Source organism: Pogoniulus pusillus, chromosome 9 (assembly GCF_015220805.1).
Source record: "Pogoniulus pusillus isolate bPogPus1 chromosome 9, bPogPus1.pri, whole genome shotgun sequence".
Taxonomy (NCBI): domain Eukaryota; kingdom Metazoa; phylum Chordata; class Aves; order Piciformes; family Lybiidae; genus Pogoniulus; species Pogoniulus pusillus.
In genome coordinates, this window is record NC_087272.1 from 5275190 (window position 1) to 5302051 (window position 26862).

The following is a 26862-nucleotide window of genomic DNA, read 5'->3' on the forward strand; positions in this document are numbered from 1 at the left end:
ACACCACCAGCATGCATAGGCTGACCAGGCATACAACTGTATGCAAACCATTCCTAAACCTAGGTGGCAATTTAAGCTACTGCAAATCTCACCTGGGCACACTGTCCTCTAGCCACAACACTCTAATTCACAAAAAGGGTCTGTAAATTAAATAAAGCTATTTTAAGAAACAAGATCTTTAAGCAATATAGCAGAGCTCATATTTTAGATTGCTACTTGGATATTCAAGTGTAGCAGTATGCATAAAGTTTAAGCCTGTACCAGGAGAAAACGCTGTAGCAGTGCAGTATTCCTGCTTCTACAGAGAGGTGTTTTGTTTTCCTTCTGAAATGTACCTGGCACAGGAAGTCTCATGCACATCCATTCTGCTTTACCTGCTGAAGAGTTCATTAGCAAGCTAAGTGTTTTCAGCTCAACTTTCAGTTCTCAACTTTGAGACCAAGTTCATGCCTGTATTTATACAATATACAATTGTATTTATACAATATACAATAAAATGCTTTCAATTCTCCATAGAAACATACCTTGTAATGTTCTGTCCCTGAAAGCACCTTCCAGAGGTATAAGAGTATTGCTCATCTCATAAAAGAATGTCGAAGTTGCATTCTTGAGAACAGAGGAAGTTAAGGGAGGTGACAGAGATGCAGCTTATTCAGCATTATGTCTTAAGTGAACCGATATCTAAGGAATGTGTTGGGAAGAGGTGAGAGAAACAGGGGACAAATGTGTGATTGGAGATAGATATTCCAGAAGCTTCAGGCATGCATGCATTCCCTTACCTGACCCAGGCAGATGAGGTACCCTTAGAAATGCATCTAAGAACACCTAAGCCACTTTTCTCCACATATGGGCTGACTCTGCAGGGAATTCAGTACATTTGCGAAGCAGAATTTCCTTCTATAAATGTCATGTTGACTCTTCCAAATAGATAATTTTTATCCAGGTGTCCACTAGTTCTATTGCCTGACACAGTTTGTACTGATCTGTGAAGAAGAGAGAGCAGATGTCTTGCCCCAGCCCATCAAACACTCTGTCTTCCATGGAACTATGTTAAGTCTGTTGTCATAAAATAGCTCTTCAAATATGAGATTTCAAGCCAGATCCTGAATACCATTCAGGACAAAGCCAAAAGCAATCAATCTTCTTGTGGGCTTTCTAATGTGCTGTTAGTCACTCCATGGAAGAGACACTCAAAATGTCTAAAAAAGTCAGTCTCTTTTACATCTATCTGTGTGTAGTATGTATCATCTACAAGCAACAAAAATTCTCGTTCCTGGTACTTTCTGCTCTTGCTGATCAACTCTGTCCTGATTGGCTTTTATCTGTTAGCAAACTGGGCAAAATACTGGGTTGGTTAACTATTTGTACTCCTCTAAAATTTCCCTCTATAAGCTATTTCATTTTATTTGATTTATTTTTCTTTTGCTAATATGATTTGATTTAAAGAGCTTTCCCAAGAATGAAATGGTTTTAGGAGGTGGACTTCACATCACTGAAATCTGACCAACACTCATTAAAATGTTGCTTAGCTCAGTAACTCCTATGGGGCTTGGTTGTTACTGGAAGAATATTGGGTGCAAGTAAACTTGCATCTGCAGATACACTGTGCCAGCAGAAACCGTATCAGGAAGGGCTTAAAGTACTCAGGCAAATGGCTGTGCTTCAGGACTGTTTTTTATAGGACTCCAGACAGGGGATGGGTATATAAACGTTTTAATAAGGAATATCTACCGCTGGCAGTATGAGTACACAATCCTGAAGAGAGTGGTGGTGCAAGGTATCATATTTGTTGTTTATTTACAACTAGACATAAAATAAATCTGCCCTCTACTGTATTTTTGTTGTTGATAACTGAATGGCCATTGTTTATAATGAAAATACATTGGAACAGTATATTTTCTGCTGTTTTTTTTTTTTTTTTTTTCCACAGAATTTCACTGTTATGTTCTGATTTTCATTTAACAAAGGCAGAGGTTTCAATAAACACAACAAAAAGTATACTTAAGTTCTTAAACTTTGTATTATTACCATTTCATAAAATTAATACCAAAAGATGTTTCCAGATCAAGGGAGGTTCTGCTTTTCTTCTGCTCTGCCCCAGTGAGACCTCATCTTGAATACTGTGTTCAGTTTTGGGCTCCCCAGTTTAAGAGGAACAGGGATCTGCTGGAGGGGGTCCAGCAGAGGGCTAGGAGGATGATTAGGGGACTGGAGGTCATGCCTTATGAGAAGGGACATGGAACTTCTTAGTCTGGAGAAGACTGAGAGGGGATTTGATAAATGTTTATAAACATCTGAGGGCTGGTCAGGAGTGGGGGAACAGGCTGTGCTCACTTGCTCCGTGGGATAGGACAAGGAGCAATGGGTGTAAGTTGCAGCACAGGAGGTTCCACCTCATCACAAGGGGGAACTTCTTTACTGTAAGGGACCCACAGCACTGGAACAGGCTCCCCAGAGAGGTTGTGGGGTCTCCTTCTCTAGAAACTTTCAAGGCCTGTCTGGATGAGTTCCTCTGTGATCTGTGCTAGATTATGTGGTCCTGCTCTGGCAGGGGAGTTGGACTCAATGATCTCCTTGGGTCTCTTCCAACCCCTAACATCCTGTGATCCTGTAATACATATGCTGCAAGAGGCAGTGCAGCTTGAACAATCAAAACAAAACTAAAGATTGTGCAGGATCTTCCTTTCCACCACAACTAGAAAAAGCATGTTGGGAACTATCTCTGAGTAACCTTGCTCCAGTCTACAGATTCTGCGGCCATAGCAGGCTTTTCAAGTAGTTTAATTTGTATGTCCACCTATGGAAAGAGCAAGAGTGATGTGGGTGGCTTACAATACACTGCAAATGCTTCTCACTCACAGAGTTAGAAAGACTTAGAAATCTCAGGGTTTTTTTTGTGGTTTTGTTTTTTTTTTAAGGAAAAGTGGTGACATAATTCTTTCATGCAACTCAGTTAATTTAAAAATGATATTTATAAAGTCTCTTCCTTATACCCCACCTATATTTCGCTTTGACTACAGGTTTGTCTCTTTTTTCTGGGCACTGCTTCCTACAAGGGCTCTCTTTCACTCTTACTTTTTCCGATCATGATACTTTTTTTGTGTGTGCATGACCATGTTTGAGATGTTTATCTTTGTGTGCATTTGTGATGTTTGTAGTTTCCCTTTGTTACATGCAGATGCAGACACACACAACCTACATAACTGTTGCATTTGGTATGAGAATCTCAGAATCGTGGCCTCTACCATCTCACCAAGCCATAATGGTGCACACTTGCATGTGGTCTAGCTCCTGGGTGGTATTTTTGCATTGTTTCAGCTGTTGCTAAACAAAGAGACATTTAATTGTGTCTTCAATGAGCCTGAACAGAAGACAGCTACTATATATCCAAGAGCTTCACTGAGAAAGTCTGATTGCTTGACCCCCACTGCTGCAATATACAGAAGCAAAGAAAGGAGAGGGAACATGAGCTAAGGCACTTTCTTAATTAAGCAATGTCAAATTCAGTGGCCGTTTTCTTCCTAAACAGCAGCTGTCTTAGCTGCCAGCTGCTGTAGCCTTTTTTGCAGCAGCAGTAGCAGCTATCTGACCCATAAGACACTGCTAATCTCCCACACTTCCAGCCTTGCATCACTTCAGAGAAGTTGGGAGGACAGCAGGAACACAGCATTGACATAAATCAAGGATCATGAATGGGCTATAAAATTTGTGACTCATGCGACTCTCTGTGTGCATTTGTCCATGACACAAGAGGACAGGCAGCTAGAAAGTGACATGAAAAGCCTGACAGTGAAAAAAAGAGCTCTGCTCAGGGAAGGTCACAGCAAAGGTCAGTGAACTTCCCTGGTGAGCAGGATTGTGCCACCAGATAATGGGAAATGGCAGTGGATGGACCTCCAGGAGGTGTGAATAGATTCACTTATCAAATCAGAAAATCAAGGCCAAGTGGGAAAACAAAAACATTGAAATACCACAGAATCCACAGCAATTTTACTATATGGATGATAACACAGGGCTGTTTACAAGTGAAAACCATCACAACAATAAATAATCTTAGGTCAAATCTTTTAGTTTGTTTCTAGGTTGATCTGCAAATGCAGTCTGTCATGTTTCCAAACACTGAGGACAAGAATGTTTGTTACATCCTCAATTAGAGGATTCACTGTATTTTTTAATTGTTTAATTTATATATGCATAATTTGCTTCTCCACATAAGCACAGAAACAGCATGGGTTTGTTTTGCACTTCAGAAATGGAGCAAATAAGCAAAACTGAGTAAGAGAAGGAACCCTGTCATCTAGATTGGGAGCCCTCCTTTTTCTGGTCTCCATCATTGTCAACACTACAAAATGAGCACAAACATACACCAATGTTGTCCCAGTAGGGATACTGAAGGACACACAGAGGAATAAATTGCAAAGTTATACTCAGACATGAAATTAAATGTGAATTAAATAGTAAAGTATCCTAAATCATTAATGATGATTATTCTGAAATCTATCAAGAAGCAGATGATGACATTTGAGCAGAAGATATTGGACTAGATCAAGCAGTATGCTTCAGGTTTTTTTATACCATGTCAATGACACCAAATACTTGTAAACCGTGCTTAACCAGGTAAATGATACCTATGACTCCTTTAAACATCACAAAGCAGCAGCTGAACTGTATGAAGGTACCTGTCCTGCATTGCTTAATAGCTTGATTTGTTGGTTACTTAGAAAAGGAGCACCGATTTTTACTGAGCAGGACACAGTGTAATACTTACTAGCTGGCAGCTCGTGGCGTGGACAGATTGACTCTGACATGGGTCAAGAACTGGCTGGAGGGTCAGGCCCAGAGAGATGGTGAATGGTGCTAGATCCAGTTGGCAGCCAGCCATGAGTGGTGTCCCCCAGGGATCAGTGCTGGGCCCAGTCCTGTTCAATTGATGATCTGGACCAGGAGATTGAGTCCATCATCAGTAAGTTCACAGATGACACCAAGCTAGGAGCAGGTGTTGATCTGTTGAAGGGTAGGAGAGCCCTGCAGAGGGACTTTGACAGGCTGGATGGATGGGCAGAGGCCAATGGGATGAGATTTAACAAGGCTAAGCGCAGGGTTCTGCACTTTGGCCACAACAACCCCAAGCAGTGCTACAGGCTGGGGACAGAGTGGCTGGAGAGCAGCCAGGCAGAAAGGGACCTGTGGGTGCTGGTTGATAGTTGGCTGAACAGGAGCCAGCAGTGTGCCCAGGTGGACAGGAGAGCCAATGGCATCCTGGCCTGTATCAGGAACAATGTGGCCAGTAGGACGAGGGAGGTTATTCAGCCCCGGTGCTCAGCACTGCTCAGGCCACACCTTGAGTGCTGTGTCCAGTTCTGGGCTCCCCAGTTCAAGAGAGATGTTGAGGTGCTGCAGCGTGTCCAGAGAAGGGTAACGAATCTGGTGAGGGGCCTGGAACAGAGCCCTGTGAGGAGAGGCTGAGGGAGCTGGGGTTGTTTAGCTTGCAGAAGAGGAAGCTCAGGGGTGACCTTATTGCTGTCTACAACTTCTACAACTGCCTGAAGGAAGGCTGTAGTCAGGTGGGGGTTGGTCTCTTCTCCCGAGCAACCAGCAGCAGGACAAGGGGACACAGCCTCAAGTTGTGCCAGAGGAGGTCTAGGCTGGATGTTAGGAGGAAGTTCTTCATGGAGAGAGTGATTGGCATTGGAATGGGCTGCCCAGGGAGGTGGTGGAGTGGCCGTGCCTGGAGGTGTTGAAGCAAAGCCTGGATGAGGCACTTAGTGCAATGGTCTAGTTGATTGGCTAAGGCTGGGTGCTAGGTTGGCCTGGATGATCTTGGAGGTCTCTTCCAACCTGGTTGATTCTATGATTCTAACATGAATCAGCTATTCTCTTACAACAGGCTTCTATCCATGTTCTTTTTGAGATTGACTTCCTCGATTTATAAATCAGTAAAAAAGTGTCTTGCAATGATATTAAGTTAGGGATGTTTTGGTATGTATTGACAACAGCTTTCATACTCAGAGAACATAAACACAGCTAGATATATAGGCACAGACACTATCTTCTTCAAAGTCAACCCATGTAAGTGGGAGACATATAATGTACATAATAATCACCATTATTTTTACAACAAAGCACTAGTATCTAATCTTTCTCTTTCCATTAAGAAAACTAGTATAGTTTCCATGATAATGCCACTGTCTGCAGCTTATTTGTCTTAGTTACTGCCTTAGTGACTACTGAATTTGGCACAGGTTTTTACCTCCTTCTCTATATTATAGAGAAGTAAAAACAGGGCAGAAGAATTACTATAAACTACAGAACTCTACAGGCTAACAGCGCAATTTACAATAAAGAAGATCTGCTTGAAAAATATGGGAGAGCAATGGAAGAGTGGAGTGAAAGCAGTGAAGTCCCTCTTCAGCAGGGGAAGGTGGAAAGGTGTGCAGCTCAGCACACATCCCAGACAAAAACCCAAAGAAACCTAACAGAATCCCAGAAGGGTAGGGGTTGGAAGGGACTGCTGGGATCATCTAGTCCAGTACCCCTCAGCAGGATCATCTACAGTGAATCATAGAGGAGCACGTCCAGGTGGATTTTGAATGTCTCCAGGGACGGAGAATCCACAACCTCTCCTGGGCAGTATGCTCCAGGGCTCTGCCACCCTCAAAGTGAAGATGTTTTCCTCACGTTTAAGTGAATCCTCCTGCGTTCCAGTTCGTGTCCACTGCTCCCTTATTCTGCCCCCAGACACCAGTGAGAAGAGGCTGGTTCATAGGACCTTGCTGAGTAACACGAGAACATACAGAGATACAGGCTGGGGTCAGAGTGGCTGGAGAGCAGCCAGACAGAGAGGGATCTGGGGGTACTGATTGATACCTGCCTGAACATGAGCCAGCAGTGTGCCCAGGTGGCCAAGAGAGCCAGTGGCTTCCTGGCCTGCATCAGGAATGGTGTGGTCAGCAGGAGCAGGGAGGTCATTCTGCCCCTGTACTCTGCACTGGTTAGACCACACCTTGAGTGCTGTGTTCAGTTCTGGGCCCCCCAGTTTAGGAGGGACATTGAGATGCTTGAGCGTGTCCAGAGAAGGGCAACGAGGCTGGAGAGGCCTCGAGCACAGCCCTACGAGGAGAGGCTGAGGGAGCTGGGATTGGTTAGCCTGGAGAAGAGGAGGCTCAGGGGAGACCTTATTGCTGTCTACAGCTACCTGAGGGGAGGTTGTGGCCAGGAGGAGGTTGCTCTCTTCTCTCAGGTGGCCAGCACCAGAACAAGAGGACACAGCCTCAGGCTGCGCCAGGGGAAATTTAGGCTGGAGGTGAGGAGAAAGTTCTTCACTGAGAGAGTCATTGGACACTGGAATGGGCTGCCCGGGGAGGTGGTGGAGTCGCCGTCCCTGGGGCACTTCAAGGCAGGACTGGACGTGGCACTTGGTGCCATGGTCTGGCCTTGAGCTCTGTGCTAAAGGGTTGGACTTGATGATCTGTGAGGTCTCTTCCAACCCTGATGATATTGTGTGTGTGAAAAATGATCTTAAAATACCTTTAACACCTGAATTAGTTGAGGCGCGCCACAACGGCTTGAAGCGGGAAGGCAGGGGAGGTGAGGAGTCTGGCTTCTCCCCTCACCTCTACCCCGCGCTGGCCGGCTTATCCTTTTGCCAGGCCGCTCCCGTTCCCAATCTCTCCTTCCTGCCCTCGCCGGGGAATTACGGTCCCCAAGGGCACTTGGGGCTCTTAGCTACCCCTCTCAGGCGTCTGCGGGGAGAGGATAGCAGACGACGAGCGGAGCACGGCGACGCGGTGAAGTCACAGCTCCGCTTCGCGCCGCTCTCCCTCTCCCCTTTCCTCTCCTCCCCGCCCCGCCCGCCACAGGCGCCGGCGGCTCCTCCCCCGCCGCTCGCCGCGCCGCGCCTCTGGCAGCCCGGCAGCATGGCGGCGGTGGAGACCCGCGTCTGCGAGACGGCCGGCTGCAGCAGCGAGGCCAAATTGCAGTGCCCGACCTGCCTCAAGCTGGGTATTCAAGGTTCCTACTTCTGCTCTCAGGTGAGGCCTCACAAGCGCTGCCCGGCAGCGCGGCTCCTCTTCCTTTCCCCAGCCCAGCCGCACGCTGCGGGCCGGGGTTTCTCTCGTATATCGCTGCTCTTTCTCAGAGAGGAAACACGGGAGGGGTGGCGGGCGAGCCGTAATGAGATTCCCAGTCAACAAATGGGACCTGTGTGCGAGCGTAAGGTTCCGGTGCAGGAACCAGCTGCCCTCGCCTGCTGCCGGCCGCCGGGGCCCGGCCCTTCGCTCCCGGATTTACTGCCGAGCCCGGCGAGATCCCTGCGAGCTTGGGCGAATAGGGTTCTCTGACCGCACAGAAAGTTCCCCTGCGTGGGGTGGGGGAGGAAGGGGGGAGCTGGGCCTGAGGGGTGTCATGCCTGTGGCCACGGGGTGCGGCGGGAGCCCCTCCGCTCCTCGTGGCTAGAGGTAACGCGGGAGGGAGGCTTCAGCGCTGAAGAGCGGCCGGAGCCTTCGTGACAGGGTGCACGTTTTTCGCTCTGCCTGAAGGTTTCAGTGGTCCGCTCTCCGCCTCCCCCACCTTGAAAATAAGGACTTTGGTGGGACTTCGTGAGACGTGCTCATCGAATCGCAGCGTGTGCGTTTCAGTGCCTGCATCAGCTCTGCCCCTGGAGTTGCATGGTTGTCGGAAACGCTGCGAGACTTGTTGCTCTGAAAACAGATTTTCTCTTTCCATTGCGAGCCTGTGGGGAAGTGATTTGGTGCCATTCTCTATATATTGTTGTTTTCTGGTATAGATTCATAGACGTGTAGAATGGCTTGCTTATTTATTGCTGTATCTTCAGATCTTTTAGTTTAAAGATGCCAAACAAGGAGATTCAGGTTAGGCCAGTTGTCATGCAGCCCTCAACTCCTGTCAGAGCACATGCTCTAGGTCTTGCCTATCCTCAGTTGCACAGTGGTATGTAACATAGGTTGATCCTTAAATAGAAAGTACTGTGTGATAGCTGTCAATGGCCTAATTATTTGTACTTTTTTGTAGGTGTCATTTTTTTCAACACCAGTGAGCAAGCACCTGTTTAATTCTGAGATTATCCTAGGACTTCATTGTGGAAATTATAATTGAGGGTAACATCAGTGAAGTTCTGTAGACAAAATCGTTCAGTCACATCATCTAGATTAATTTGCTGATCAGTTTTGGGTGCTTTTTTTCTAAGCCAGAATGTAAACTGGTAGTTATGGTTTGCATAGGGCTAGGGGAAAGCTTTTGATGTGTGTTAACAGATTGGCTGCACAGTTTCTGGTACTTTCCCATCAACTCTCTGGTGCCAGATGCAGGGAGTCAGTACAGAATCAGATCAACTGCAACTCAAAATTGAATCATAGAGTCAACCAGGTTGGAAGAGGCCTCCAAGATCATCCAGTCCAACCTGTCACCCAGCCCTGTGACAGTTCTGTATCTAGTTTCCATGTGGTGCTTATGTCTGGTTTGTTGGATTGACTGCATTTTACTACCCATTTTGTCACATCTGACCAAAAACTCACCATAAATGAGTTCAGCATCTACAAATATTAATTGGTGATGATTAGTTTGATTAACAGATCAAACAGGCTCATGTGAGGAGTTAGAGTAACATCTTCACCCTCTCTGCCCATTCTCAATTCAGCTCATTTTGTATAGGATAGAGGTTCTTGTTATCTGTATATGTGGCTTGATTCTTTTGAAATGTCTGCTACTGTTATAAAGTAAAAGGGAAGTTACTAGAAATATTTATTAGCTTGTCAAAATAGGTTGCTGGGTAACTGATTACATGGTTGTTAAGCTATCCTGCCTAGAAAATAAAATGCTGAACTGGGTATTCCAGTCATCTTACTTCTGAGTGACCTTTGGATGTGGTGTTCTTCCTCACTATGCCTTGTGTGTGCTGCATTAGGTAAGTTATACACCATATGAAAGGTGCTTTCAAGGCTTTGGGACACATGTGTTACAGAAAAGGGAAATAACAGCTGCCTGTTAACAGTGAGAGGAGAGTCCTTGTGTTCAGCCTTCAGTGAAGACCTTTAGATGCCCTTAGTGTCTTCTGTGGGGCCTGCTGCTGGCTGCCATGAGGTTCCAGATCTCTCCATCATCTGGTGTGTGCAGTAGAGGAGACTAGCTGCAGTGCATCACTGGTATGTTGTAAGCATGGTCAGGAGGGTAGGTGAAGTGTCTCTGGCAACCTGACCATGTTTGAGATAGGCACATGATACACAAGCCTTAAAAGCCAGGGAATTTTCTCTGAACTTGAGCAAGTTTCAGCTGTCAGTATTGGACTGGTTGGTACTTGTGAAGCTTCCACGAAGTTTGGTGATTTTCTTTCCATTGTGGCATCACATGCATAAATGTTAGATAAGTTAGTAAGTGGACCTTAGGATGTTGTTCCACTTCACAGCTCAACCTGCGTTATAGCTGACAGAGTCTTACTCCCTCCCTCCAAAGATGAAGGTTTCTACCCCATCCATTAAGCTGGCCCTGGTGAGTCACTTGTGGGGTTTTTAGGGTTTTCTTTTAATGGAGAAAAGGCAGTTGGATTATGCTTTCTGCTAGTTATTTTCCTCAGAGCTGTGTGCTGCAAGATCATAAACCAGTGCTTCGGGAGCACGTGGCCAAAGAGCACTTGCCTGTTGTGGCCCAGCTTGGTATAGCCATAAAGTCAGCCTGTTCTTACTGAGCACAGTGGTGTTAGCTGCGGGTATGCAGGCACCAGCCTGACTGCAGGGTGATAGTGACAAGCTGCCTGGTGTCTCTTTGAGGGGTAAAAGCATCTACACAGACATGCATTCTAGGTTAATTAATTTGTTTGGAAACATATAATGACTTGTTCATACAGCTGAAACTCCAATTGAAGATAAAATCAAACTTTTCCAATACTAAGAATAAACTACAGAAAAGTGTGGAGGGTAACCAGTATGGGGTAAAGTGTTTGGATTATAAACAGGGACATGCAATTCTTTGAGAAATACTAATGCAGGTGGTATAGGACTGAGAATCTCAATGTAGTGAGATTGATTAAACATTGGTTTTTGTCATTGCACATAGGGAACAAGTAACTTGTATCAAGACAGCAATTTTCCCAGGGGATTTATTGTTTGTACTTTGCCTTTCCTTGAGAAAAGATGGTGTTATTCTGGTCATTTGGTTTTTTCCCTGCTCTCTGCAGCACAACGAGTATGTCTCAACAACGTGGCCTGAAAATGCTTACTCTGAAATAATTTGATGTCTTTTGAAATTCCTTTGAGCCAACACTGTTTTGTTTCTGGGTGTTGTGCACCTTGGAAGCTGGGTACAGCTGCCATTGAGTAACAGATGTGTTTGTGGATTGTGAGTGAAAAGGCAGTCAAGTCAGAGAAGTTCTGGTCTAGCAGGGGTGTTTTGAACTAATAAGGGAGATGGAGTAAGGACAGCTTGTAGTGGTGGAAGAGCTCTGAGATGGTGTGTTGACTTCTCCCTGCCCCAGCATTTAATTTATTTATTTATTTCACTCCAAGGTATAGTGAGCAAGAGGGGAATATTCTGTTGAGGAATTCTGCTTGCTTTTACCCTCTAATAGTATGTTAATGTGGGCTAGTAGATCAGATACTGTCACTGCCAGCTACCTTCTTTGACTCTCTCACTTTTTCTTTTGTAGAGACTTCCTACAGTGTTGTGTAAGTTTATCATCTTAGACCAAATTATTGTATTGCACTTTATCATACGAGTGTGGAAATAACACAGATGCCCAGCATCACATCTCAAGCATGTTGCTCCTCTTACTAAGATGAACTTGCTATTGTGAAATCTGCCTTTATAGATACACATCATTTGTGTGTAAATTCTGTGTAGTATACATAAACATTGTATTGAAATACACAATTTACATTAATTCTATGCTTTCTACAAGCTGCTGAACGGTGAGCAGAGGGAAGGTAGTAACTGGTGTTGATATTTCCACTTAACCACTTTTATAAGAGCCTTCTAATTGTAGATTGATCTCTATATTAATAATTTTGTGTTGTTTTCATGAAAACTTCCTCTCCTTATAGTATTTATATCTGTATAAGTGTCTTGGACGAAACAGTAGTCTGAGATTTTCTGAGGTGTGGACTGGATGCTGGTATAGGGGCATTCTCCAGCCAAAATCAGAAATACTAATTTCTAGCCACATACTGGAAGCATTTGCTTATTATAAAGTCAGTGGCCTGGGCTGCATTATTTTCTCTGAAAAGCAGAGGCCACAGGTTGCTGTCATAATAGTATTCCTGATTTACTTGAGGAGAAAAGTTATCTCTTCTAACTTTCTGTACCCGTGCGTTGTCAGTTCCAAAGAGGCCCAGGTATATAGAATGATCTGGTTACAGAGTACAAAGTGAGGACTGTGATGTGGTGAGAATGCCACACAGGAGCAGTGGCTGGACATGTGTTTTAGGTATTTGAAGAGAAACTATTTCTCAGAGTTGTATAGTAGGCAGCAGACTCTCTTACAATTGTGGGTACCCACTGATGAGGCTCTTTCCGTTTGAGGGTGGGATAAGAAATGCTGCTCTGTTTTCTCAGTGGGTTTTGCCTTTTTGAGAGGCATATTGATTCTCAGCCCTGGACACTTGGCAGCTTTGGATACTCAAGGTCACAGGAATTCTTGAAAAATAGTGATCCTGAAAAAAATGACTCAGTTGGCTCACTCCCTACTTGGCTGTTTCCTTTCACCTTCGGTGTGTTGGAGGTGTGGAGCAGGGAGCAGTGGACCTAGATGAAAGTATTTTTCACCCTCTGTCATGTCAGGCTGTAGGACATAAGTGCTATATTTCATTCTTTGCTATTCTCTGCTGTGCCTAAAATAGGGTAAAAACACACTGCTTGGATCCAACTGCAACACATGAGAGCTTCTTTCAGTATAAATGGCATTCTGTAGATACTGCCTTCTAGAAGATCTTTTGAGAGATTCCCTTCGCCAGAAAGCTAGCCTTTTTCATTGCCTATAAATCACTGTAACTACCTGTGTCTGTGTTAAATGCCTGGTTATTGCTGAGGCACAAAATCTGAGCCCTTTAGTTTCTGAAAGTAAAATTTCAGATTCCTTTAGGCAGGCTGTCTGAGCTAGTGTTCAATTTACTGACAAGGTGGGCTAGTTGGAATTTTCTCTGCTGCGTTGCTCTCTTGCTGTTCTCAGAAATTCACCTTTGTAAATCTGAATAGATGCAAAATGCTGTCCCTTCTTCAAAGGAAGGGCTCTGCCATGTGGGACCCAGGACTCTGAGCAAAAGGAGGAAACCATTGTTTCTGATACCATGGTGCTGCATGTAGGTGCTTCCCTTGGATTTGAATCTCAAAATGCGTCTTCAGCTACTCAGAAGAACTGACTAGTCAGGTATGCTGCTTAGGCTACTTGGGAATTTTGTACTGAGTTTTACAGGGCAGAAGCTGTATCTTGGGCTTCGAAAGAACAGGGTTCAGCATGTTAAAAACAGGCAACTGTTTTGTTTCAGTGTCAAATACATTAACACTTACATTCCATAACATACGTAGAATCACAGAATCAACCAGGTTGGAAGAGACTTCCAAGATCGTCCAGCCCAACCTAGTACCCAGCCCTATCCAGTCAACTAGACCATGGCACTAATCCCTGGCGACTCCACCACCTCCCTGGGCAGCCCATTCCAATGCCAATCACTCTCTCTGCCAACTTCCTCCTGACATCCAGCCTAGACCTTCCGCAGCACAACTTGAGACTGTATCCCCTTGTTCTGTTGCTGGTTGCCTGGGAGAAGAGACCCATCCCACCTGGCTACAGCCTCCTTTCAGGTAGTTGTAGACAGCAATGAGGGTGAGCCTCCTCTTCTCCAGACTAAACGACCCCAGCTCCCTCAGCCTCTCCTCACAGGGCTGTGCTCAAGGCCCCTCAACCAGCTTCATCACCCTTCTCTGGACATGCTCCAGCACCTCAACATCTCTCTTGAACTGAGGATCCCAGAACTGGACACAGGATTCAAGATTTGGCCTGACCAGTGCTGAGTACAGGGGCAGAATAACCTCCAGTGTCCTACTGGCCACACTGTTCCTGATCCAGGCCAGGATGCCCTTTGCTCTCCTGGCCACACTGCTGGCTCCTGTTCAGCCTACTATCAACCAGCACTCAGAGGTTCCTTTCTGCCTGGCTTCTCTCCAGCCACTTGTATATATGGATAAAATATACAGTTAATTAGTATTAAATATATCACTGACAACCTGGTATTTTTCTTAAGTGCTGTACTTAAGGAGTTTTCTCTTTTGCATACTTCGAGGACGGTCTAGTTAGAAAAAGTTCTTTATTTCCTGGATGTTTGCTTATTACAATTCAGGGTATAATGACATGCAGGGAGACTGCCAGTCTGTTCCCACTGTCTGAATTCCAGCAGTCTTCTTTTTTTTTTTGCTGCAGAATAGGTATTTTTTTAAAATTTCATCCAAGTGGATCTAAATTATGAGCAGGGTGAATGGAGAAGGGGTAGTTTTGTGGAAGTTTGACATGAATTTGAGCTCTTAGTAGCTGTACAGTGAGGTGATTTTTGTATATCTGCTGATAGGTGTATTTACAGTGTCAAATGCCATGCTGTAGAAAGCAGCAGTACCCAAAAGTGAAGGTAAGCCTGAGGAAGAGCATCAGCTTTGAGACTGGAAATCACTGTCAGAGTTGGCAGAGCTACCTGTAAATGAGCATGCAAAGGCAGTTCAGAAATACAGAGTATGCCTTGAACTCAGTGCTGTGGTGCTTACCTAGCTTCCTCTACCAGGGTGGCTTACTTAATGCTGCTTTGATTATATCTGTGCTATACAGAGGCTTGCAATGTAGCAATATCCTGATCTTGGTTGATTTGGCACCTTTTTGCCTCTCTAGAATTTGTAGTTGGCTGTGCTTTTCTACCTCTTAATCATGAGCTGGCAGTGTGAGTGCAGTCCAGGCAGCAGCTGTGTGCTGGGCTGCATCAAGAGCAGTGTGGCCAGCAGGGCAAGGGAGGGGATTCTGCCTCTTTGCTCTCTCTCGTCAGACCCCCACCTGGAGTACTGTGTGCAGTGCTGGAGCCCCCAGCACAAGGACATGGAAATGTTGGAGCGAGTCCAGAGGAGGGACACAAAGATGCTCAGAGGGCTGCAGCAGCTCTGCTATGAGGACAGGCTACAAGAGTTGGGGCTTTTCAGCCTGGAGAAGATAAGGCTTTGAGAAGACCTTATAGGAGCCTTCCAGTATCTGAAGGGGGCCTACAGAAAGGCTGGGGAGGGACTATTTACAAGGTCTTGTAATGACAGGACAAGGGGTAATGGTTTTAAACTGACAGAGGGGAGGTTCAAACTAGATGTTAGGAAAGGGTTCTTTGCAATGAGGGTGGTGAGACACTGGCACAGGTTGCCCTGGGAGGTTGTGGCTGCTCCCTCCCTGGAGGTGTTCAAGGCCAGGTTGGATGAGGCCTTGAGTGACCTGTTCTAGTGGGAGGTGTCCCTGCCTATATGATGGGTTGTTGGAACTGGATGATCTTTGAGGTTGCTTCCAACCTAAACCATTCTGTGATAAATGATTTTAAAGAATAAGATGATTCTGCAAAGATGAGGGTGAATACAGAAAAAAAATTTTCCCTTGCTAAGTAGCTCAGTAACTGTTATAAAGGGTTTTGTTTTGTTCTTTCAGTGGCAGATTTAAGAAAAAAAAGTTAAGATATTTGGTGTTGATTACTGTATTCATAGCATAAATGCAGTCTAATGTAAACCAGATTCTGCTATCCTGCATGATTCTGTCGGTAGTCCAACCTGTAAATGGGTGTTGCACAGGTAGTGCTTGTGTCTGGAATCTCTCATTTGTACAGCAGCCTGTTCCAGGCTGTGCTGTGGTAGTCCTGATGGAGCTGCTCTTCCTCTGGAAACAGAGGTCAAGTGAAATCTGGGAAACTTGTTTGGGAAAACTCAGCCATAGAATCACAGAATCAACCAGTTTGGAAGAGACTTCCAAGATCATCCACTCCAACCTAGCACTCAGCCCTATCCAATCAACTAGACCGTGGCACTGAGTGCCTCAGCCAGGCTTTTCTTGAACACCTCCACCACCTCCCTGGGCAGCCCATTCCAATGCCAATCACTCTCTCTGGCAAAAGCTTCCTCCTAACATCCAGCCTAGACCTCCCCTGGCACAACTTGAGACTGTGTCCCCTTGTTCTGTTGCTGGATGCCTGGCAGAGGAGACCAACCCCCATCTGGCTACAACCTCCCTTCAGGTAGTTGTAGACAGCAATGAGGTCACCTCTGAGCCTCCTCTTCTGCAGGCTGCACACCCCCAGCTCCCTCAGCCTCTCCTCACAGGACTGTGTTTCAGGCCCCTCACCAGCTTTATCACCCTTCTCTGGATACCTTCCAGTATCTCAACATCTCTCTGAATTGAGGAGCCCAGAGCTGGACACATACTCGAGGTTTGGCCTGACCAGTGTTGAGTACAGGGGCAGAATAACCTCCCTTGTCCTACTGGCCATGCTGTTTCTGATCCAGGCCAGGATGCCCTTGGATCTCCTGGCCACCTGGGCACACTGCTGGTTCATGTTCAGCTACTATCTGCCAGCACCCCCAGGTCCCATTCTTCCTGGCTGCTCTCCAGCCACTCTGTCCCCAGCCTGTAGCATGTGGCAGCCTTATGAAGGATCCTCTTAAGTTGTTTGCATCTGCAGGAAATAAAAAACCTAAATTGAGCCTGTCGGGTTACAATCTTCTCAGCAGTGTGGTGTTGGCATGGTGTTTTCTAGTTATGGGCTGGCAAAGAAGAGAGGCTGGCATTACAGAAAAGAATGTCATGAGAGATAACATCCCAAAATATCATGGGGAAGGAGAGAATGCATTAAACCAGTAGTTACCACAGCTGATGTTCATCTTCATTCCCCAGATGCTCCTTTATATCCTGAGAAGTGCATTATTCTCCCCCTCTACTCTGCTCTGGTGAGACCTCACCTGGAGTACTGCATCCAATTCTGGAGCCCCTATTACAAGAAAGATGTGGACATGCTGGAGCCTGTCCAGAGAAGGGCCCTGAGTATGATCAGAGGGCTGGAGCACCTCTGCAAAGAGGACAGACTGAAAGAGTTGGAGCTGTTCAGTCTGGAGAAGAGGAGACTCTGCGGTGACCTTCTTGTGGCCTTTCAGTATCTGAAGGGGACCTACGAAAAAGCTGGGGAGGGACTTCTTAGGCTGTCAGGGAGTTACAGGACTGGGGGAATGGAGTGAAGCTGGAGGTGGGGAGGTTAATACTGGATGTGAGGAGGAAGTTGTTCAGCATGGGTGTGGTGAGAACCTGGAATGCCCAGGGAGGTGGTTGAGGCCACATGGCTGGAGCTGTTTAAGGCCAGGCTGGATGAGGCTGTGGCCAGCCTGCTCTAGGGTAGGGTGTCCCTGCCCATGGCAGGGGGGTTGGAACTAGATGATCCTTGTGGTCCCTTCCAACCCTGACTGATTCTATGATTATACCTTCTGCAGATCTGGTAGCTGCTCCTGCTAAGTCCTTAGTTGTGTAATCCTGAATTGTATCAGAGGACTGTTTTTTAAAATGGGATTAAAGCCATACTGGAGCTTCTAGTATCCTTGAAATAGCTTATTTAGCATTTTTGTAGTTTCTTAAGGCTCAGTTCAAACCCATTCCTTTTCCCTCAGCTCTCCAGTAGAGGACACATGATGGTGCATCACCAAGGTCTGAGTATGCAGTGGGTTATACCAGTGTTAAAATAAAACCTTCTCTCTAGTAATCTAAAGTGCTGGTTTCAATGCCTCTTTTTGCCCAGGCCATTACCTAGCACCATGGCATGTGAAGTGCCAGTCCAGACAGTATGGTAGTTTCAAGGATAGGAAGTAGGGGAAGGCACCAAACAACTGGTTTGGGTATTGAGGGAAATAGCATGCAACAGGGTATCTTGAAACATGGGCATAGTCGTGGACCACTTTACTGTGGGTTTATGCATACAATTTGATAACTGCTGGTTGCAAGACAAATGAGAAAATGGGGAGAGCCTGACTGTACAGGAGCAGACAGTTAAGACTGCTCACTAGCAACCCTGAAGCTTAATTTACAGATCTGTTGTCTTGGACTGGTTGAATGTTGTGTACATTGCACTGATTGAGTCTTTGGCTTTGGAGGGTAGTTTTACTAAGTCGATTCAGCACTCGTATTGTCTATCCTTGTAAAGGAAAACAGTTTGCATCTTACCTCTTTCTTTGGAAACCCAGCTGGTATTGTAAATCATTGGAATTAGCTGTTGACTAATGGTTGTTTTCAGCATACGTAGCCATCAAATTAGACTTTCTGCTACAAAATCGAGTAATTTTGTATCCAGCACCTTAAAGGATCCCATTTAGTGCCACCTCCTGCAGCTTTTCTAGTTAAATCTCTCCTTTTTTCATGTCTTTCCTTTCATCTTTCCTCTGCTGGCTATTTCCTTCTCCCACTTTGTTGATTTGTTGCCTGAGCTGCTGTATTTGTGCTTGGGAAGAAGAGCAAAAGACAAACTCTTTCTTCGTAGTCGCACTTCTCTTGATTTCCATTTCGATTTTAAGTCCTCATTTCCTATTTTCAATCTGCAGCCCCCACACCCTTTTACTTAATTTGTTCACCTGTGGCTGTGCCAGTTGGCCTCTGTTGCTGTCCTGTGCTGGGGAAAGAGGCAGAAAGGACACATGAGGAGGAGGTGGCTTCTTGCAGGAGCCAGGGGAGAACTGCCCTGCCTGTGACAGTGCTTTAAGATGTGGTATGGAGACAAACTGTGTTTCAGCCAACCTGAAGCATCCATGGCATTTAGTTACTCATTAAAATTAAAAGGGGACAGTATTTACTAATATTAGATCAGTGTATTTTGCTGTGATAGGTGCATCTGGCTATGCTTTCTGTCTGTTCTGGCTGGTAGGCTCTTGAATGTGGTGTTTCCTCTTAAGACTAGCAGTTAAAGTAGCATTTACTGCCTGCTGCTCCAAGGGTTAATTAAATCAGTCTTCTAGCATTCTTTTAAGAGGTGGTTGTTTCTCTTGTGGAGGTGGCATGTCTATCCAAGATAATGCTATTTAAATGCTGCTTTGCTTTCATTTCTAGGAATGCTTTAAGGGAAGCTGGGCCACTCACAAGTTACTACACAAGAAAGCAAGTAAGTATATTTTTTAAAATCCATTTTTGTGTTGTTTTGAATTTATTTTGTCCTGTGCAGCCAGCTCTAGATGGTCTTACTTGAGCTGAAGATTGGTTCAGATGACATCCCAGAGGTCCCTTGCAGCCTCAACTGTTCAGTGACTTTGTGTTTCTTTGATTCTGTGATAGAAAACTGGGAGGAATGGCTGGCACGCCATTAGGCCATGCTGCAGTTCAGCAAGACCTGGACAGGATGGAGAGTTGGGAGGGAGGAAACTGATTCACTTCAACAAGGGCAAGTGTAGAGTCCTGCACCTGGGGAGGAATAACTCCATGCAGCAGTACAGGCTGATGATTGACCTGTTGGAAAGTAGCTCTGCAGAGAAGGACCTGGGAGTCTTGTGTGAGTCAGCAAAGTGCTCTTGTGGCAAGAAAGCCACTGGTCTTCTGGAATGCATCAAGAAGAGTGTGGCCAGCAGGTCAAGGAAGGTTTTTCTCTTGCTCTACTCTGCTCTAATGAGGCCAGACTTGAAGTACTGTGTCCATTTCTGGGCTCCTTGCTTAAAAACAGACAGGGAACTACTGCAGAGAGTCGAACAGAGGGCTGTAGGTATGGTTAGTGGACTGGAATATCTCTTAGGAGGAGAGGCTGAAAAGCGTGGAGCACTTTAGCCTAGAGAAGACTAAGAAGGAATCTTCTCAGTGTTTAAAAATATCTGATGGACAAGTCACAGGAGGATGGGGCCATTCTCTTGTCATTGTTGCCCAGTGACAGGACAAGGGACAGCAGGTACAACTTTGAATACAGGAACTTCCACCTTAACATAAGGAAAAACTTATTTACTTTGAGGATTCCTGGAATACAGGAACAGGCTGCTCAGAGAGATCATGGAGCCTCCTTTTCTGTAGTCTTTCAAAACCCATCTGGATGTGTTCCTCTGTGTCCTGTCCTATGTGATCCTGCTTTGGCAGGGGCATTGGACTCAATCTCCAGAGCTCCCTTCCAACCCCTACCATTCTGTCTAAGGATGGTATATTTTTTTCCAAGATACTTAGCACTGGATTCCACATATTTGGAATTTTGTTCAGTTCCTGGTCATCTAAAGATATGTGTAAAATCTCAGAGGCAGTGGTACAGAATTCTCTGATTGTGTTCTGTTTTTTGGTTGTATGAAGTATTTCTTGAGTAATATTGCCAGATACAGGAATGTAGAAAGAGGGATGCTGAAATAAAGGTCAAGAAAAAGAATAAACCATTATTGGAATATTAGCATTGCCAGACTTAGACTTATAGAATGGCAGGAGTTGGAAGGGACCTCCAGAGATCATTGAGTCCTTGTTCTGTCTTTGCATTTTGATGTCTGATGTAATGAAAGGCATTAATGTAGGAAAGGTTCTTGTGAGTCCCTGTGGTTAGGCACTTGTTAGAATGCAAGTGAGCCAGTCAAGAGTGCAATGGTTCTGTATATTCTGGATGTATTCCTTTGGGTTTTTTTTGGGGGGGGAATAAGTCTTTTGTACACTGATACAGCCTTTGAGAGTAGAGTGCATCCTAACTAGGATTCTGCTGAGTTTATTTAAAGGTAGTGTCTGGATTCCTTATAGCTGATTGCTCTGGCACAGCTCTCGCAAAAAGAGAGCAGACCCAAGAGTTCTGCCTCCTCCCCTCATGCTTCTGCTTACCTTCATCAAGCTCTGCTTAAAAGGGAGGTGGGATTAAAAAGTAAATGGCATGGCAGAAATTCAAATCCTCGAGTAACTTATCTCCTCCTTTCCTAAAACCTAATAAATTTTCCCTTCTCCGTGGTAAATGTTTCATGGTTAATTGGTTGAAGTAGCACAGACAATTGAAAATACCTTCCTTATTTCTGCTATTCCAGGGTAGGGATCTTGCATTCTGTATCCTATTGCTTAAGATCTGCATGGAGGTGAAACTGTTAGTAGTTAAGTAATCCGCAGGCTTCTAATGCTGTTGTTTGACTGACAGCAACTTCTCTTTTGTGTTATTCCACTAAATCCATGAGCTTGGCTTCTTGGATAACTGTTGAGCTGGCTTGTATTTGATAGCCCTTGAGATCTCAATGTAATAAATTACTGAAGCATTTCAAGAGAATCCAAGATACTGCTTTCTTAAAGCTTTGGATTTTTAAATTCTTACTTCTCAGTAGTTCACCTGAACTGAGTGGATGGTTCACATGTCAGCCACAGAGGCTCTGAGGAACTCAACATTAGGGATTGCTATGGCAGACCTTTTGCCATCTCTTCATTCTTGTGAGATATACAATAAGAAAGCAAACTTAAGTTATCAGCTTGTGGGTTAAAGATTAATGCCCTGCCTCCTCTTTCCAAGTAAATATTTTTCCTTTTGGTGTAATGCTCATGATCTACTTGCTTCAATCTTTTATGTAAACACTTCCTGTCTACCCTGTTAGGACTGTGTTATTTGTGAATGAAGTAAGAATTTCACAAGGCTGAGAGAGCTGGGAACCTCCAGCAGATGGGGACCATCTTGTCAGGTGCACACACTGCCTGTCCCGAAATACACAAATGGCAGTGCTTGCAATCTCTTTGTCAGTCCTGGGATGGTAGCAAGCTCCATATATTGATGTATTTGGATGTATCTTGAAAATTGGATACCCTCCTTCCCACCTCAGGTCATATATGTCACTAAGTGCTAAGAGAAATTACAGAAAAGGAACATATCACCTCCAGTGCAGGAGTGTTAATAGAAGGAATAATGAATGTGTCTGTAGAAATCCATGTTTGTAAAAGAATGAAAGCAAACACAGAAATATGTTTTGAATTACTATCAAAGAGCAATCTGAATAATTGCTACACTTCATTTGTGTATTCAGTATTGCTGTCCTGACATTCCCCAGTTCATTATTAAATAAAGACAGAGTTGCAAGAAAGGGACTTGTGAATGTAAAAGACTTGAGTGCAATACAGAATGGTAACTGCTACTTAACACTTTCACTTAACAAGGCTAAGTGTAGAACTCTGCACTTTAGCCACAAAATACCCAAGCAGCGCTACAGGCTGGGGACAGAGTGGCTGGAGAGCAGCCAGGCACAAAGGGACCTAGGGGTGCTAGTAGATAGTAGCTGAACATAAGCCAGCAGTGTGCCCAGGTGGCCAGATAAGCCATTAGCATCCTGGCCTGGATCAGGAACTGTGGCCAGTAGGACAAGGGAGGTTATTCTTCCCCTGTACTCAGCATTGGTCAGGCCACACCTTGAGTCCTGTGTCCAGTTCTGGGCCCCTCAATTCAAGAGAGATATTGAGATACTGGAATGTGTCCAGAGAAGGGTGACCAAGATGGTGAGGGGCCTGGAACACAGTCCTGTGATGAGAGCCTGAGGGAGCTGGGGGCGTTTAGCCCTGTGAAGGGGAGGCTCAGGGGTGACCTCATTGCTGTCTACAACTACCTGAAGGGAGGTTGTAGCTACAGGCAGGTTGGTCTCTTCTCCCAGGCAACCAGCAACAGAACAAGGGAACACAGTCTCAAGTTGTGCCAGGGAAGTCTAGGCTGGATGTTAGGAGGAAGTTCTTCATGGAGAGAGTGATTGGCATTGGAATGGGCTGCCCAGGGAGGTGGTGGAGTCACTGTCCCTGGAGGTGTTCAAGAAAAGCCTGGATGAGGCACTTAGTTTACTTGATTGGCTAGGGCTGGGTGCTAGATTGGACTGGATGATCTTGGAAGTCTCTTCTGACGTGGTTGATTCTATGATATAGTAGTAGCTAAAACACTAGAAAGAGTTCAAATCTAGACTTACTTTCTCAGTCACTTTCTGAACTCACAGTTGTTATAGTTAATAGGAAGAATTTTACTGCAGATATTTTAAAATTATTTTTTAAAATTCTTTTTATTTTTTCTTTTCAGAAGATGAAAAAGCTAAGCGAGAAGTTTCCTCCTGGACCCTAGAAGGTGACGTTAACACAAATCCCTGGTCTGGTTATCGATATACTGGTAAACTCAGGCCACACTATCCACTGGTAAGCACTAGGTGCCACTCTGTCCTCCAGCACTGCTGCATTCTGTGCAACTAATGGACTCATCCTGACTTGATTACCCCCCACATTTTAGCTGGGAGAGGGAAGCTTCTTAATCTGAACCTGATTGCAAAGACATGTATGAGTATGTCTTTATTATGGTTCATTTGGATTTAACTCAGTTTATCTCTTGGTATCTTGAAGAAAGTGCCTGTGGGGTAACATGCATCAGTAATAAGTTTAAGCCCTTCCCTTTTGGCTATGTGTTTTGAGAATTATCCTGGGAAAAGGTGCTTTTAGTTCAGGTGATGTTTTCTCCTGGTTGTTCACTGTTCTCACCAATAATCCTAGAATCGTAGAACTGTTTTGGTTGGAGCAGTCTGTTTCAGAAAAACTCAGGTGAATTAATGTATCATTTCAATAAATGGGTTTGTGTTATTTTATGCAAATGATTTTGGTTCTCCTTTCCCTCCATTCTGCCCTGGTGAGACCTCATTTTGGGTATTGCGTTCAGTTTTGGGCTCCTTAGTTTAAGAGGGACAGGGATCTGCTGGAGAGGGTCCAGCAGAGAGCTATAAGGATGACGAGGGGACTGGAGGGCATGCCTTATGAGGAGGGCTTGAGGGACCTGGGGCTTTTTAGTCTGGAGAAGGGAAGACTTAGAGGGGATTTAATAAATGTTTATAAACATCTGAGGGCTGGCCAGGAGTGGGGGCACAGGATGGGGGGGACAGGCTTTGTTCACTTGCTCCCTGGGATAGGACAAGGAGCAATGGATATAAGTTGCAGCACAGGAGGTTCCACCAGAACACAAGGGGGAACTTTTTTACTCTAAGGGTCCCAGAGCACTGGCACAGGCTCCCCAGAGAGGTTGCAAAGCCTCCTTCTCTGGTGACTTTCAAGGCCTGTCTGGATGTGTTCCTCTGTGATCTGTGCTAGATTGTGTGGTCCTGCTCTTGCAGAGGGGTTGGACTCAATAAGTCTCTTCCAACCCCTAACGTCCTTTGATCCTGTGATTTGAAATAACCTGGTAAGTAAGCTGGTATTCTGTGGCCAGGAGGGGCAATGCCATTCTGGGATGTATTGGAAGGGCTATGTCTGGTAGGTCAAGAGAGGTTCTCCTACCCCTCTATTCTGCCCTGGTGAGGCTGCATCTAGAGTACTGCGTCCAGGTCTGGGCCCCCCCATTCAAGAGGGACATAGAACTGCTTGAGTCCATCGCAGAGCCACAAAGATGATGAAGGGAATGGAACATCTCTCTTAGGAGGAGAGCCTGAGAGAGCTGGGACTCTGCTGCTGGGAGAAGAGGAGGTTGACCTCATAAATGTTTATAAATATGTAAAGGGTGAGTGCCAGGAGGCTGGAGCCAGGCTCTGCTGGATGATGCCTAATGACAGGACAAAGGGCAGTGAGTGGAAGCTGAGGCATAGGAATTTTCATTTGAACATGAGGAGGAATTTTTATCCTATGAGGGTGACAGAACACTGGAACAGGCTGCCCAGGTAGGTTGTGGAGTCTCTCTCTGGAGATACCCAAAACCCACCTGGACATGTTTCTGTGTGATCCGGTCTAGGTGATCCTGCTTTGGCAGGGGGTTTGGACTAGATAGTCTTTCAAGGTCCCTTCCAGCCCCTGGCATCCTCTGATTCTGTGAACAGCTTGGCTGAAGGAACAGAGTTTATAATAATCTTCAACACTGGGGTGAGGAGTAACTGAGGCCAGTAATGTGTTCACATGGAAATTAGAAGACTACCTTAGTATAGCTGTATTTTTAAATTGGCATTTCATTTATATGTGTCTTTTAATAACTGGCCTGTGCTAGAAATGTCCCTGGGGCTTCCTCTTTATAGGCTTATCAGAGAACACATCAACAAAGCCTGAACCGCCTGTGTTTCTTAGTGTCATTGGAGAAAGGGTGTTTTTTTATGTCACTGGCCAAGTAATTTAGCAGTGTTGTCACTGAACACTTGTTTTTTGTCTTCTGACTGCTGTAGAATCGATGCAAATGAAGCTATAACGAAAAGTGCTAATGACTAGGATGATGATTAGAATCATAGAATCATAGAATCAACCAGGTTGGAAGAGACCTCCAAGATTATCCAGTCCAACCTAGCACCCAGCCCTATCCAGTCAACTAGACCATGGCACTAAGTGCCTCATCCAGGCTTTTCTTGAAGACCTCAAGGGACGGTGCCTCCACCACCTCCCTGGGCAGCCCATTCCAATGCCAATCACTCTCTCTGCCAACAACTTCCTCCTAACATCCAGCCTATACCTACCCTGGCACAACTTGAGACTGTGTCCCCTTGTTCTATTGCTGATTGCCTGGCAGAAGAGACCAACCCCCACCTGGCTACATCCTCCCTTCAGGTAGTTGTAGACAGCAATGAGGTTGCCCCTGAGCCTCCTCTTCTCCCGGCTAAACAACCCCAGCTCCCTCAGCCTCTCCTCATAGGGTTTGTGTTCCAGGCCCCTCACCAGCTTTGTCGCCCTTCTCTGGACACCTTCCAGCACCTCAACATCTTTCTTGAATTGAGGAGTCCAGAACTGGACACAGTACTCAAGAAGTAACAATCTTGCTAATAGACACTTAATAAGCAGAGAGAGGAAGAATGTTTTTGGAACCCAGTGCACTGGCAGTGTGGAGAGTAGCAATAAAAACACTACAATGTAAGAGAAGTAATATTTTATAACACCAGTTTAATTTACTTGACGCACAGAAATTTAGTTTTTACAAGGCCAACAGGCTTGTAGAGGTTGTGGAAAATGAAAGCCACCAAGAGTAACAGGAAAATCTTGGACAGATGGAAATTGTAACTGTTTGGGAGTGTTCTTATGCTTCGTAACTTTTTGCAAGCGAAATTAGACATATTTAATTGCATTTAATTTTGCTGCATGACTTTCTGTTTCTTTAACTGTCATAATTATCCTTGCAACCTAACCATCTGCGACTGTGATTTGTTTAGACACCAACGAGACCTGTCCCAAGTTACATTCAGAGACCGGATTATGCTGATCACCCACTAGGTAACTTGAAACAAATCCCAATTATGGAGTCTTATGTTTGCATTTTAGTTTTCTTTTAATTGAAAAATCCTTCATGAAGGACATGCTGGAGAAAGGAACCTCTTCTTTTATCTGTTCTTCTAGCTCTACCTTTTCTTCACCCACATTAGCTTTGCTGATTGCTTTCCAGGAATTGATTTTAAGCGTTTTTCTGAAGTCAGTTTGGAAGAGGCTTGTAATGTGTTACTTTTTGAAGGTGTTCAGGGAAGGAAAAAAGGCAAAAACAGACAAATCCTAGTCCTGTAGTTAACTTCATAGCAAACAAGTAAGTTGGCTGTCTCAGATGAATTCTGCCAAGGGTTCTCAAACACTGTAATGGTCTGCCCGGGGCAGTAGTGGAGTCACCTTCCCTGGAGATGCTCTAGCAGCCTGTGGACCTGGTACTGAGGGATATGGTTTAATATTGACCCTTCAGTGCTGAGTTGAAGGTTGGACTGGATGAGCTTTAAGATCTCTTCCAACCAGATGTTTCTGTGATTCTGTGACATCAGTTTATCTGTTGGATTGTGTGTTATAAAATAACCCAAACAAAACCACATTAATCAGCACCCAACAGAAAACTGATGTATGAGTTCCAGCTGGTTTTGGATTTGTTCAGTACATTTAAAATTACTTTCTTACTGTCTTTTTAATTTTTTTGTTGATTTTTTTTGTTGTTGTTTTGGTTTTTTTTTGGTTTGGGT

At 45.0% G+C, this 26862-nt stretch overlaps 1 protein-coding gene across 1 annotated transcript in view; it reads left to right on the forward strand.

Annotated features, from left to right (window-relative positions):
- The first annotated feature begins 7879 nt into the window (after positions 1-7879).
- METAP1 (methionyl aminopeptidase 1) overlaps positions 7880-26862 on the forward strand; it is a 34155-nt gene continuing 15172 nt past the window's right edge. Inside the window, exons 1-4 of the mRNA XM_064148373.1 lie at positions 7880-8030; positions 19088-19139; positions 23004-23116; positions 26080-26140. Of these exons, the coding sequence (XP_064004443.1) occupies positions 7917-8030; positions 19088-19139; positions 23004-23116; positions 26080-26140 (340 nt within the window). The 5' untranslated portion in view covers positions 7880-7916. The remainder of the gene's footprint in view (positions 8031-19087; positions 19140-23003; positions 23117-26079; positions 26141-26862) is intronic.